Here is a 14660-nt window from a genome sequence, read left to right as displayed (position 1 = left end):
ATACAAAAAAATGCATATAAGACATTTTTTTCTGATTATTTTTTTCTTATGAAAGCTGCTTTGGTAACAACATAGTCACGACATCGGTCAATCTCCCTTACTTAGCCTGGGTGCTGAAGGGGACCCCTTCCCTGTTATCTCAATGGCGTTTTTTTTGTCTTTTTTTGTTGTTTTTTCCTTCGGCGTCTTCCTTTTGCTTCTAAAATCTAAATGAATGGATCTAGTTACACCGGAGTGGGCTTTGTTTGCGTTCTGCCGGAGCGCCGTCTTCACATCAGATGCAACGCCTGCTGCGAGACGTTTGTCATAAAGATGTCCGCGCTGTGAAAGACAGTGCTATTGTGCTGAGTGCTGATAGAGTGGAGACCTTGGATGCTGAGCCGACTGCGTTGGGGCCTGGAAAAGGTGTTGAAAAGAAAAAGGCTGTTAGTCTATGAGAGAAATATGTTTTTTTCCCCACCTTTTTCTTATTAAAGAGACATCTCTTCAACCTGCTTTAGCAATTAAGAGCTGATAAAAATATCAAAAACATGTTCTCATCTTACTCCTTGAGCAGCAGAGTGAGGCACAGAAAGGACTCTAAATAGAGTACTTTACTTTACATACTTTTTGGTGTCACGTAGAAGCTGTAATTACACAAATGTCAAATGCAGAACATTATTTCCCCAGTCTCTGTCGCTTTGGAGCAGCTAATCTGTTCTGCCAAGACAGCAGCAGGGGAGGGGATTATTCAGCTCAGCCACGAGGGAGACACTAACTAGCTCTCCACTGACCTGGTATCCTTGGGATGGTGATCTGCCTGCTACTGCTGCCTTCCCCTCCCTCACCAAATGGCTTTATCTGGATAATATAATCCTCGTCAGTAGGAAGCGCCAGCTCTACAGAGGTGGTGTTTGTTTCCATGACGCTGGGGCGACTGTGTCGATTCTTCTTGTACAGCACCTGAAGAAGACGAGATCGAATTATGGCAGCGTGGCACGGGACAGAATTTTCTAACAAAACAAGGCGTCTGGGTGCTTACTTTGTAACCAGTAACCTCTGACTCGTTCTCCAGGGCTTTGACCTGCTCCCAGTTCAGTATAATCTTGGAGTTCGACGTGTTCCACACCACTTTACCCGGTGGCTGACTGGGTGCTGGGAGAGCAAAAACACATCATTTACCTTAAAATGATAGCTGAGCAGTGGCACACTGATCAGATGGGTGTACTGTGAAGCAACTGTAACATAGCCAGCCTTTGTTTGTGCTAGCTGGTTCTATAAAACGTAAAATCCCAGTAAAGAGTTAATGGGATTCGCACTCTACACAGGAATGTACTGCGAGGTTGGAGATTGAGAAAAACTCTTCTGCAACTTCAAACCAGACAGACAGAATGGGATTAGAACCCACGCTGTCTGCATCACGCTCTGTGCTTATACAAAAGGTGACCCAGCAAATAGTCATAAAAAGGTGTTGAAGATGACTTCAAAACAAAATGAAGATTTGGTTAACTCTCTGAGGTAAGCATTGTTGATGACCCCAACCAACTAAGTATGTCTAATCCTAGGCAGTAAGAAAAGTCATACTGGGTTTTTTTTTGTTTGTTTTAATAAAATTGTCCTCTCAAGCTTTGGAAATAAGAGAACAAAGAAAATAACCATTCTATTTCACACTCATCGGAAACTGTTCACATTCAAAAAAAGTCAATTTTGGCATGTCGGAGCCACAGGTTCTTTAGAAAGGATAAACTATTTCCATATTGTTTCTATCCATAGCACAAACCACTGCTGTGCAATGTGCACAAAGATGTGCTTTAACTTTGTAATTCTCAAAGCTTGTAAAATTAAGTTCAAACTGAGGGTTATCTTCCAATTTACACAGAGTATAAAACTTCTTCAAGAGTCTGAGCTGTCACTTGAGAAAGCATCATGGCAAAAACAAAAGAAATCCATTTAGACTTGTTGACGCTCGTAAAGCCAGAGGGAGAAGTATCATCAAGAAATTCTAAAAGATTTAAAAGATTCTAGAAAGGAAATTAGTGAGCGATGTGTCTAAAGACCATAGAATAACTGCCAAAACAGCAGTGAATGACTTTGCCAAGTAAGAAGATGACAATCACTAGAGCTCTGCACAGGAATGCACTCGAGGTTGGAGATCGAGAAAAACTCTTCTGCAACTTTAAACCAGACAATATGATGAGGAAAACATGGAAAACGATGATGCATACTGGAAGCACATCTTTTTCTCAGATGAGATGAAACTAACTAATAACTCTGCCGTCTTTTGTACATATGCATACACTCTATGACAGCTGGAACAAGCTCAAACCCCCTGGCAACCATGAACTGCAGTAAGCAGTTGCATAACTGATGCATGCATGGAATGAACAATTTTTTCAATAAAGAAGAAAATACTGATTTCATATTGGCAATACTAAATCAGTGTCCTTTGTGTACCTGGGGTCTCTTCACGATAATTTTGCAAAACAATCAAATGTGACATGGAAAAAAAAAACACAAACAAATGTGTTTGTTTGTTGAAATAATGTCGAGGGTGATATAGACATCTACCAGACTTTCATGTCTGAGCTAACATGATCCCAATTTTATGGCTGTGTATCATTTTGATGCATATTTAGACCTCTAATCAGCAGAAAATTGCTCAGTGGTAACCAGTTGAAATAATCTGTATATCCCTAAAAGAGCCTAATGTGCTGATTCTAGCTGATATTTAACTGAAACTCTGAAGATAATCTACTCTGGACTGGCCTATATGATCAGTGAAAGTTACTATAGAGATCTATTCAGGTTAAAATAGGCCACCTTTTATCTGAGTTTAGTCCCAATATAACTCAGCCAGCCATTAATCTCTTGCAGGCTCTAATTTGAGCCCATACTTACGTGGCTTTTTGGTGGTAACGTTGACGGTGGTGCTGGGAGGACCTGTTCCTGCAGTGTTATACGCCCTCACTGAGACGTAATATGCGGTGCTGCCTTTCACCCCGCGGATAATAGTAGATGTTTGATTTCCTACAGTCCTTTGCACGCTGGCCGTGTCTTCCCTTTCACTTCTACTCCAGTACCTCAGCTGAAAAGCAACAAGGTAGAACCGCAGACGTGAATGCAGAAAACACGATGGACACCTTAAAAGCTTTCTGTTACACCCTGTCAGTGAGGTGCGAACTGGAAACAGGGAGATGTGGACTCAACTGGATGGAAGCTGTGAGCAGTCTGAAAACAAGCTTTAGCAGCATGCCACCTTGTGCGCCTTGTGAACTGTGTTCCTCCGTTGTGCCGGGCAGATGTGTGTTCTGTTTAAGTTTTGTTTGTACAGATTGAGGTCAAATATGCAAAAGTGGGGAAACAAAAAAATAAATAAATAAAAAAAAGTGAAAGAATCCATAAAAATCCCCTGCCATCAATGTCCACTGATAACAGATTTTCTTTGTCACCCTGCTTGTCAGGGCTGAAACAGCGGGCATGCTTGACAGCACAAATATAATTTGCCTTTCCTCAAAGGAATGGTTTGCTGAGGGCCTGCTCCTCTGTTGCTTTTGAGTGGTCAACAATTTATAATTCTGGCATTTTACGCAGTCCGACGACTCAAACGTCTTCGTCCACATCTTGGATTTCAACAGTGAGCAGAATTAAAATGACAAGAACTGACGGAGAAAGTCTGCAGAGCCACTGCTTGCTATGTTGTGTGGATTAGAAGCTAAGCATTCTATCCCTTGGAGTATTGCATCAGCACGCTAATCAGGGTGGTTACAGTACTTAGGTAAGCAACAAGAGAAACACAACCAAACCCACAGGCCTGGGACTCGGCTGGACCATTATGCAGGCAGCGAGCTATTATCTCGTACGCCCAAGGTGCATAAGTCTCGAACACTCATCAATAATAGAAGACAACAAGATTGTACAGCATTAGCTGGCATGTGTGCGCACACACGCATACAAACAGGAAATGCATCCAGGGGAAAACTCACACAAACAAGGTATTTCATCAGAGCTCACCTCGTAGCCCAGCACTCTCTTCTTGTTGGCGTTCCAGGGCAGAGCTTTCCACGAAACTTCAATCTCAGATGCAGAGAGGCTCTTGGCGCGGACCCTGGTGGGCGCTCGGCCAGGCTCTGGAGTTAATGTGTAAAGACTGGTTTTAGAAGTTGCACTGCGCTTTGATGACCCCTCAAAGAGAGAACATCAAAAAAGTTTCAAAGCGGCTTCTTTTTATTAGAACAACAGAGGGAGGAAAGTATGCTGAAGACGCCTGCGAGTGCTGATAGAAGAAGGCTGCCTGCGAGATTGCTGCTGCCATTTAAAGAAAGGAGGACTGACTCAGTCTTTTAGTGATGAATCACTGCTAGCTAGACATGCAGATCTACTCCAAATCATACACACCTTCCTCAGCAGAGTAGATAGTGGTAACAGGTCCAAATGGCCCTTCTCCCAGGTTGTTGTAAACCCCAACCTTGACTTGGAAAGGGGAGAAGGGCTGAATGCTCTCATTTTTAAAGACGTATCTGGATGCTTCAGCGGAGGGTACGGCTGCCTGCATCCAGCCTGTGGCGCCGTGGGGTCGAAAAGCCACCACATAGCCAAAGCCCGGTCCGTTCTGCAGCTCTTCCGGAACAGGCTGCAGGAAAACAACACTGTGTGAGCACTTGCAAAAGAAAGGGAAATAAACACACTGCAACTCTGTCTTTATATTTTATTTTTTAACTACAGTTGCCATGTGAGGATGCGACGAAATATGGTCAGACACGAGGCTTTCAGTTTTTTAGGCAATGCTTGTCTTCAAATAAAACATGCTGAACACACAAAAACTATAAGTAGACACATCCATTACACAGTACAAAGCACTCAGCATGATAACATAGCCGTAGCCGTGGTCATGCTTCAGATATTTATAGCTCCATTATTCTAGTGAATAAACCAAACCTCTTCACTCTGGTCTACTAAAAGATACATAGAGCACATCTTTTTTTTTGTCTGGAGAGAAGTGGGGTGTACTGTTTTGATAAAACTTGTTAAAACTGCTAGAATAAGTGTTTATGGTCTCCAGACATTCAGAATGACCACCCAAAGCTTTTAAAGGTTCTTGAAAAAACAAAAAAACAGTACTAATAAGACAGAAACAAACACACTTGAATACGCTGTGGTGTCCCTCAGGGATTTATTCTTGAGCACTCTTTGTTTTCAACTTTTTGTTATTATTTTACTATTATCATAGCAAAACTGCATCTTCTCTCATGTTTGCTGATTTTTCTCTGCAGTTATTAGAGGTAACCTCTAAATACAACAAATGGTTTTTATATTATGCAGTTTTTCTTACTTCTAAAAAAGTGTGAAAAACCTTTTAGAATTTAATTCGGGTTTAGTGAGTTTGGCATCGTAACTAATGGTGGGTTCGGGGTCAGCTGTAGCAGATATGAAAAAAATGAAACTTTAAAGCCTATTCTGTACACAGCGTTTGCTACTGATATTGCCTAAGCATTTGTACATTTATGAGGTGAAAAGTATCAGTCCTAGGGTAAAGTTTTGTCTTTTCATTCAAAATAAATAGATGAGAGTTGAAAAAAAAACCTATTTATTTATATAATTATTTCACCAGTTTGCCAAGGTTTGGATGAAGACCCAACTGTGACCCTGAGATGAGAGGAAGTTAGTTAAGATGTTCAGAAACAAGCCAAACCAAAGCTCAAGCTGCCATGAGCTAGAACCTGCTGAAAGTGTCACTGTCCATTGTGAACTAAGTTTTACATCGCTATGGACTGAGAGGTTGCTCACTAAGAAATAAGTCGAGCTCTATCTGAAATGAACTAAATTGGCTACCAAAAACATCTGGTCAAGGTCCAACTGAAACATTTAAGCAAATATATGTGGGGTCTATGTATATATCTGAAGCCGTATGTATACTTTTGACTCTGCATAGTTTAGAGAAAATCCAAGAGAAATTCAAACGTGAGCATCCAATTCTTATTTTGTAAAAATCATTAGTAATACATGCTGCGTTCCACCCTGGAAAAAACAACAGTCCAAAGAAATCATTCAAAGTCGTCCGACCAAAACTGTTTCATACTAAAGTAAACTAAACTCTTGGCTGGCTATGTTTGCTGACCAATATAGAGTTGTGTGTGTCATTGACGCAGACCTTCATTCATATCTTGAGCTGTATTCTAGGCCCCGGGTTGCAGCCATGCGAATAGAAATGTCTGCTGTTACCCTGGGGGAGAGACGCCTTTTCTTAATTTCTTAAAGGAATAGTTATGAACAACCTGCTGCCCCTGCTTTTGTGTGAAAACACAACGGCATAAAGAACTTCAGGGGCTGAGGCAAAACAGGGGCTTCGCTTAGCAGAAGTTACCTTTTAACCACACTTGTGCATACTGAAACATCAACAGTGAAATGGTTCACAGCAGGAGCTGATGATTCTGAGCAGCAGCTTGAACAAATATACGTTTTTGGAGCCGGGCTGATATGCGGGGGGCCTTGTAGAAATAAGAAAAGAAAGAGAACGAAAAAGGAAAAATAAAGAAAAGAGGAGAAAAGTGAGAAAATAATCACAGAAAAAAGCCGGAACTTCGAAGGAACAACTGAGTTTAATTATCTTATTGAAACCTCAAAAGCATTTTTCTCTCCCCCAGGGTGACAGCAGCAGTTATTGCCTTTCTGTTCTTAAAAATGAAATGCCATACATTAAGCAGTTCAGCTGTTATTAATGAAACAGAGGCCTACATCCACAGAGAATAATGACGTCTGGCTGCCTCCTCCATGGGTGAGGGGGTCTTGAGCAAGCTTGCTTACCTCCCATGTGATGACTAATTCGGAGCGACTGCCACCGCCTCCGCTCACATTAGCTGGTGTGACCTTCGGAGCTAAAGGAAGAAGACAGATCAGCTTAGCTGGGTTGACTTCACATGACACTGCAAAGGCACATGTAATAATGCTCCTTCCAGCAAATCCTAAATTGCTAAGAGAGGTAAGTGTGTGACAAGCCTGAACTTCAGCATTCAGATACATCAGCAAACTTCCCATCTCCGAGATGAAAAGGGAACACGTAAAGAATCTAAACTTGTTAAACTGCTAAAAGAAGCTTTTAGAGATGTTTTGCAATTTGAATGAGACTTTCATTTTCTTTTGAGGCAGTAATGATATCCAGCACACTGACTGTATATTCAAGGTTTTTGTATTTTATTTTCCTAAGATATTTATCAGCATTTCTAAATTTATTGGACACGTGTGTAGAGAGAAGTGTGTAGAGGGAACGACACGGAGCAAATGTCTTGCCTATTGGGACTCAAACCGGGAGCTCCTGGGAGCATTTTTTGGTATGCGCTCCACCTATCAGGACAGCCTATTGGTTGACATTTTACAAAATATGCTTATACCCTTTACTTGTCAAAGGTTACTTGAAAAAATTTATCCCAAAAACGGAAAAAAAAACTGAACTAAAGACAGAAGTTGTGAAAAAACTCTGAGCAGATGTAAGAAGATCTAACAGAACCAGTCAAGTTGACTAATGAACATATGCTTGACTGAAAACAAAAAGCCCATCTCGGGTGGGAATTACGTGGTGGAAATAAGCAGGAACCAAGGCTGAACATTGAAGCCAACATACTACAAGTAGCAAGAACTGCAGTTCCTCTCATGGCCACTTGAGCCTGGCTCCAAAAGCGTGCTCATCCCCATTGACTCCCATGTTGAAATGCCCAACTTAACAGTGTTAAAAAGCATCTTTACAGACATCTATGGATAGTTTCATAACAAATTTATGGCGGCTGATCACCCATCTGGAAACTGGAGTTGGGGTGTGGCCACTTTGACAGATGCTGTGACACCAACACATTCTCACTCTCGAGGCGTAATATTTTACGCTAGGTGACAAATCATCAACATATTACGCTTCCGGGCACCCAACACATCCCTAAATGACAAGATCGGAAAAATGAGGAAATATGAGAACGGTTTGGAATCAATCTACACATGTTCGTTCATTTTATTAAAATCGCTTTGGAAAACACTATTTAATGTCATTAAAGTGGGGTGGCTGTAGCTCAGGTGGCAGAGCAGGTCAGCCACTAATCAGAAGATCAGTGGTTCGATCCCAGGCTGCATCCTGGCTGCATGCCAAATATCCTTGGGCAAGATACTAACCCCATGTTTGCCTGCTGGTGGTGGTCAGAGGGCCCGGTGGCGCCAGTGTCTGGCAGCCTCGCCTCTGTCAGTGCGCCCCAGGGCAGCTGTGGCTACAATGTAGCTTGCCATTGCCAGTGTGTGAATGTGTGTGTGTATGGGTGAATGACTGAATGTAGTGTAAAGCGCTTTGGGGTCCTTAGGGACTGAGTAAAGCGCTATACAAATGCAGGCCATTTACCATTAAAGTGCTGGTTCAGGTTAGGGCTGGAATACATGGCTGGAACGTGTATTACCACGGGAGCATCATTCTACTAGATTTTATCCATAACCCGGCGCTACCATAAGAACACGGAAGGTCACCTTTTGCGTTCCTCAGGAATGCCGCGTGACGTGGAGTGATTCTCCCCTTGAGTTTCTCATGCAACCAAGCTTGCTAGTGTTAGCTGATAACTTCACTTATGTATTGACAGAGCAAGGCTAACGGTTTCCCTTCCTCCAGCATTAATAAACATTTTGGGAACAGTATTTCCAAAAAAAGTATTCAGAAAGTTGGGTAAATGATATGTATACTGGTCAGTTTTGAAAACAGATTCAGTACGTACATGTTCCTTTTGTCCTTGCTTGTTTGGATGGCTTGCTGGGCTCGCCAGTCCCGATGGAGTTGCTCGCAAGGACTCGAAACTCATACTCTACCCAAGGGCTCAGGTCTATTACTGTAGCTGTCAGCCGGGTGCCCCGTACCACCTCAGGAACTGGCAGAAAACACACAGTGCCCTCTTCAGTTTCAACACATGAATGTGTGTGGCTGTGTGTTCTTGGAGTGTCTCAGCTAAGCATCAGTAGCATGCTATCCTCCAGGCTAACAGACATGGTAGTTACACAGCACATTTCCAATACCACACAAGGACGCATAAGGATTTTTAAAAAATGCACATAAACACATACATTAACCATTACATTGCCAATTTGGTGATCTTTGTTGAAATCTTTAATAATGCATGCATGGCACTGTGTAGTTGTTAAGTCAGCTGAAACAAGCAAAACACCAGAATCGCTGTAAGGGACTGAATATTGAAAACAAAAATAATAAAAATGATTCCAGTTAAAAAGGCAAAAACTAATTTTCTTCCTCTGGGTTCTGAGCCCCTATAAGGTCACATTGTATTTCTGTTACAAATCTATGACCCTTGCTTGGCAAATCAATGCAGCCAGTAAAACCATCTTTGATAAAAGTGTCCTAATTCACAAAAATATCAATAGAACGAGATAAAAGCATATTACGCCAATCATGTGTAAATGTTAAGGGTGCCATAAAGGATGTGGGCAAAGATTACACCGATCCCATTACTTAACTGCACTATCAAATTACGGCTGTGGCAAAAAAGCTTCATCATCGGGACGAGATCCATGTTTCAGGATTCCGAAGAGAGCGATAAAATGGGAGTCAATGGTCCCACTACAATTGATGCTGGGGTAAAAATTACATCTTCAATATTTTCACAGCCGAGGCATGATGAAGAGTGGCCCCCTCCAGGTGACTGGAGGAGGCCACAGCTGGTTGGAGAGAGCTTACCTGTGGTGACAGCTTGCCACCCGAGGGAAAATGGTGTCCTGGCTTGGATGGTGTATGCCGTAATTGGACTGTGATTATCAGGACCGGGCCTCCAGGACAGAGAGGCTGTGGTATCAGTGATTCCTTCTACATGGATGCTGGTGGGGGGCCCTGGGGGACCTGATAGATGGCATAGCCAAGGCAGGAAAGAGAACAGAAAGATAGAGAGACAGATGGAGGAAGAAGGTAGGGGAGGGAGGGAATGTAAATCAGGAAAAGATGGAAAGATGGTAGAGAGTGTGGCGGTGGTTTTAGCACCTGAGGCTACTGCAGCGACGTCAGTTCAGTGAGAAACCTTTGGGAGCTATTGGGTCTAATTAGACAGTAAATTTCCTTTAAACCTTCCAGAGAGAAATTTCCACTCGCCTCAATTTTCTCTCCCTTTATTCCTTCGTCAGTGAAGTGCAACCAGTCACAGTAAACATGCATCACTGACAAAGCCAGTCTTCTTCAGGTAGATCGTGAATTATTTAAATCACAGTTATTATGGTGACTCACCTCTGATGACCAAGTCAACAGCCACGGAAATGCTGTCCACCTTGGTTTGCACGGCGCACGTGTACTTCCCGGCATGCCTCAGCTGTACGTTCCGAATCATAATGTCTCCCGCCGAATGCTGCTGTCATTCAACACATGCACAATCACCCGCAAACACACAAACAAGCAAAGGAGTTTCGTAAGCAACCTGCTATTGTGATTCCAATTCAACGCTCACTTTTTCTGTAGCCAAGCGGGAACAAACGAAACCAAACAGAAAGCTTATTCTCATGTCTTCAAAAAGGAATTCATATTTCCACACTCCCACTTTCCATCTATATTCTAAAGAAGCACAAAGAAATACCTCTCTATACCATGTGCACACCGTGCATTTGTTTTATCCCTGTGATTACAGAAATGAACTTGCTCTAATGGCTTGATTTGAATTGCGGTATGGAGCCGCTTCAGTTATACGGCGCAGCCTAATGGCTAGTCTAATAGTTAGTTCTTTAAGAGAGCCTTTCATTCCATCTCTAATTGCAATTCCCTCTCCTACATTATCATTTTACCCAGGCAGAGCTGAGCAGGTTCTGTGATAAATTGGACATGGCGGAAATATGTGGCACAGTGGCAGTAAGAATTCTATGGAGTGGCTGGTAGCTTAATCAATATAAGTGTAGACGAACAGCAATTTATTAAGGAGGGGAGACTGTAAATCACGATCCTAGAAACACCTAAATCATAAAGAAAACAGAAAGAAAAAAAACGCCTCTGCATTGGATTTTTTTCCCTCTGTATTGCCTGCAGTTTTTAAAGGAGCCTTGCATTTTTTAGCTAAAAGAGAAAAAACCCCTCCAACTCAAAACAGTGCATGGCATGCTGAGGTATAAGCTGCGGACTTTATAAAGTATACAGGAGCTCACTGAGACTGGTTGCATGTATGTAAATTTCTTTTTAAAATAAACCACAGGCAGCAAATTTTTTCTGCCCATAAATTATACACTTGATACAAACATTCCCTCTGCACTGCGGCTGAATTTATTATGACCCCGCTAAGAGAAGAAGTATAATATTGATGTACCAATTAATCTTCAGAGTCACATCTGGACCTTTTATACAATGAAATCTCTGAAGGGGGTTGGGCAATAAATCAATGTCTTTTATGTAGCAGTGGTGCTAATAAAATGAGGATTCCTCCACGAAACTCAACAAGGTTTGAGTTTTAATTATACATTATGCGCCTCAGCTTATGTGGAATATATGTTATCAAAGCTGGAGTGTGACAATAAACAGAATTTGAAATGATGCTCTCTCGTGGGAGAAACCCTACAGCTAAGCTATGCCATTGGTCGTTAGCATGCTAGCACATTAGCAAATATTAGCATTCCTGAAATTACACACAACAGTGTTTTGGCGAGGTGGGCACAAACACAGCTGAACACTCCAGTTTGGATGTCATCCGGAACTATTTGTGGACCAGTTCTATTTCTGTTCTCACTTGTTGTTAGGTTAGTTTGTTGTCTCACCAAAAGAGCAATTTTTTAGCAACTGTCCACACAGGAAGCTACTTGGCGACCAGATATAACAGAAAGCCGATGACATACAGAGTCTTAAAGCTACAGTGAGTGAAATAACTGCTGGGAACACAAAACTTTGTTCAACTCGACTACCAATGAAAGTTAAATGTGCTGTTTAATGACAATACATTCAACAGTTACAAAGATAAACCTGGGATGTCTGCTAGCAACTAACTATCAGCTAGAGGGTGCTGCATGAATCACTTCCTGTGTGGATGAACCTTTAGTCTTCTGTGTTTATATTGCTGATAGATGTAATTAACTGACATCTATCTGGTACTCTATTTTCATTCAATTTTTTGTTGCATTAATACAAATATAAAACTAAAATTAGGGGGTCTGACTGCATGTGGAAACATCAGTATCTGGCCATTTACGCTGCGGTTATTGCCATCATATCGTGATCGTTTTTTGGGGGGAAGACAATGGGGGATAACGTCAGCTTGTGCTCCAGGGATAAAGCCTACACCGTTGGTGTGTTTAGAGTCCGATATTAGCTATTTGCCAATTTATTGGTATTTAAACAATATAATAGCAGACTTGGGAGAAACACCCTTCAACCATTTTAGGAGCATTGATGCTGAATAGTTTGGCCAACACCAAGTTGAAATGCCACAAACATGTGACCACAAAACAAGATTCTTTTTAAACTGCATTGTCGTATTATCGTAGCAAGGACTCATAAATAGCAACACATAAAAAATGAAAGAGAAATTTGTTCATGTTTAGTGTCTGAAAAAAAAAACTAATCCGATGATATGTTGGATTTTTCAGTCATCAAATATTGATAATTAGTTAGGCATGAAAAAATCCACAGTCCGGCTCTAGCAGTGTTTACTTTAATATGAGTCTCAGATGTTAAAAATGTAATATGTTTAAAAAAAAAAACAAGAAAATAACATAAATCTAGACATATGATCACTAATTATCATCCCCGTGGTGGATAAGGAAATATTAAACTCTGTTTTGAAACAGGTGGTGAGTAAACTGCTGTTATGTAATAATGTATTTTATATCTAGAATGAAATCTTTTGATGGAAAAACAGCAGGAGACACAACAAATTGTAACAAACAGCAGAAATGAGTATGTATATATATATATATATATTGCTAGGTGATGCACTCTGAAAGCACCACGTTGCACCTTTTGAGTACGCTATTTTGCTACCGATAATTTGGTACCATAATGAGGGAATCTGATATAACGCTATTATTAAATCATACACTTGTCAGTGTCATAGAATAGCACTTTTCTAGCCTCACTGGCCACTCAAAGCTTTATCTGTCTCCCATCTGTAACAGATGAAGCAGAAAACCAAAGAAAGTCATCAGCACAGGGAGAACGAAACCAAGGGAAGGCTAAAACCACAGAGCTGGGAAGCCTTCTTTTCATGTTCTCTCTGTGTCTGTCCAAAGACATATATTTTAGGTTAATCTGTGAATCTAAATTGGGCGTAGGTATGGATGTGAGAGTGTTTGATTGTCTGTCTTTATGTGTTAGCCTGGTGATTTGTCCTTACTGCTCAAGCAGATAAGAAATTAGATAGAATTAGAGAGTAAAACTAAGATTTTACCTGATTTCTCTTTTCATTTGGCTGAAAAATATACTTTAAAAAGAAAATAAAGTGTGGCTAAAATCCTCAAACACATACACATAGTTACTGCCTTATTTAATTCTAGGGGGTAAATGTTTTTCGATAATAGCTACTGGGATAGAAATGCACATTTAATGTACCCCTATTTCAAGGTTTGTTGTTTTTAGGCATATTTTGTTTTCTTGGGGATAAAATGTCCAAATACTATATAAACGCTCATAGCAAAAAGGCTTCCCGGACTGATGCATGAAGGCATCCTGTCTGCACACCTCTCACAACATGACAGCTTGTTTTAAAACCAGAGGCCTGTTAGTCTCGCGGCCTGTCAGAAACCATGAATGATGAAATATTGACTTACGCCTCCCACTTTTTCAAAGAATCCACCGTGGCTCCCGAAGTGGATGAGCTGCTCGTTGAAGAACCAGGTGAACTTGAGTTCCAGAGACGGGTCGTGGCTCACTTGGCAGGGCAGGACCACGCTCTCCCCGACGGTGACGTCCAGCGTGGAGGCCAGCGTGGTGATGACGGTAGGCTCTGAAAAAACACACATTCATATTCACGCACGTCTGATCAAGCACGCTGCACGCCTCTACTCTTTCCAGGCATTATAATTCAGCACAGGAAATGGCTTTGCAAAAAGCAGAGCCCTTCCATCATCCTTATGGATATGTCAGACTGAGTTAATAGAAGGATATACGGGACGGAGCACATAGCAAACTAGGGTGCACAGCTACAATAACTGGTATTAGTTTCGGCCTGAGCTTGTCTCTGTGGGGACTCGGAGGAGACGTGTCTCTCCTGCAGCCCGCGAAGCCTCCATGTGTCACTGTCATCTCAGCCTGCAGACTGGAACTCCCCTCGACCCGGCTGCAATTCCCAAATCGAACTGCTAGGAAAACAGCAAACAGGACTTCTTCCAGTCGTCAGTGCTCTCTTTTCTCTCCTGCAGTGCATTACAGTGGCTGCACATGGGAATAAGACGAGCGTCCCTTATCTGCACTCGTATGTTAGCGATGGAGGGGGAAGGTGGAAGGACGTGAGGGAGGGAGAGGCTTTATACTCAGAGTGTGCAGCACCTGTCTCCCTCTTGGGGGTGCTGTGATTACTTGGTTGAAATAGCCACTCTGAGCACATGGACTAAATTAACCATGGCAAATGATCCCTGGACAGGCATAGATTCATGTAGAAAGTGCCGGCAGTGCAGTCTTCATCCACAGTGAATTCGATACCTTCATTGTATTGGCTCCCCCTCTCTGTCTCACACACACACACACACACACACACACA

The 14660-nt window shown here is 41.9% G+C and overlaps 1 protein-coding gene and 1 long non-coding RNA gene across 2 annotated transcripts in view; one reads left to right on the top strand and one right to left on the bottom strand.

The window, feature by feature from the left end:
• The window catches only part of cntn4 (contactin 4), a 184181-nt gene continuing 169521 nt past the window's right edge, over positions 1 to 14660 (bottom strand). Inside the window, exons 13-23 of the mRNA XM_005726628.1 lie at positions 13732 to 13907; positions 10223 to 10343; positions 9686 to 9844; positions 8715 to 8864; positions 6781 to 6851; positions 4375 to 4609; positions 3991 to 4106; positions 2878 to 3064; positions 1022 to 1134; positions 774 to 942; positions 1 to 396 (exon numbers count right to left, since the gene is read on the bottom strand). Coding sequence (XP_005726685.1) covers positions 305 to 396; positions 774 to 942; positions 1022 to 1134; positions 2878 to 3064; positions 3991 to 4106; positions 4375 to 4609; positions 6781 to 6851; positions 8715 to 8864; positions 9686 to 9844; positions 10223 to 10343; positions 13732 to 13907 — 1589 coding nt within the window. The 3' untranslated portion in view covers positions 1 to 304. The remainder of the gene's footprint in view (positions 397 to 773; positions 943 to 1021; positions 1135 to 2877; positions 3065 to 3990; positions 4107 to 4374; positions 4610 to 6780; positions 6852 to 8714; positions 8865 to 9685; positions 9845 to 10222; positions 10344 to 13731; positions 13908 to 14660) is intronic.
• Positions 13843 to 14660, top strand: part of LOC102210695 (uncharacterized) — an 18078-nt gene continuing 17260 nt past the window's right edge. The window contains exon 1 of the long non-coding RNA XR_311556.1: positions 13843 to 13900. This is a non-coding gene — a long non-coding RNA (uncharacterized LOC102210695). The remainder of the gene's footprint in view (positions 13901 to 14660) is intronic.

This window comes from Pundamilia nyererei, unplaced genomic scaffold (genome assembly GCF_000239375.1).
Source record: "Pundamilia nyererei isolate P.nyererei 1_Seehausen unplaced genomic scaffold, PunNye1.0 scaffold00021, whole genome shotgun sequence".
Lineage (NCBI taxonomy): Eukaryota > Metazoa > Chordata > Actinopteri > Cichliformes > Cichlidae > Pundamilia > Pundamilia nyererei.
Note: the sequence above shows the minus strand (reverse complement) of the source record. Positions and strands in the feature narration are given on the sequence as shown.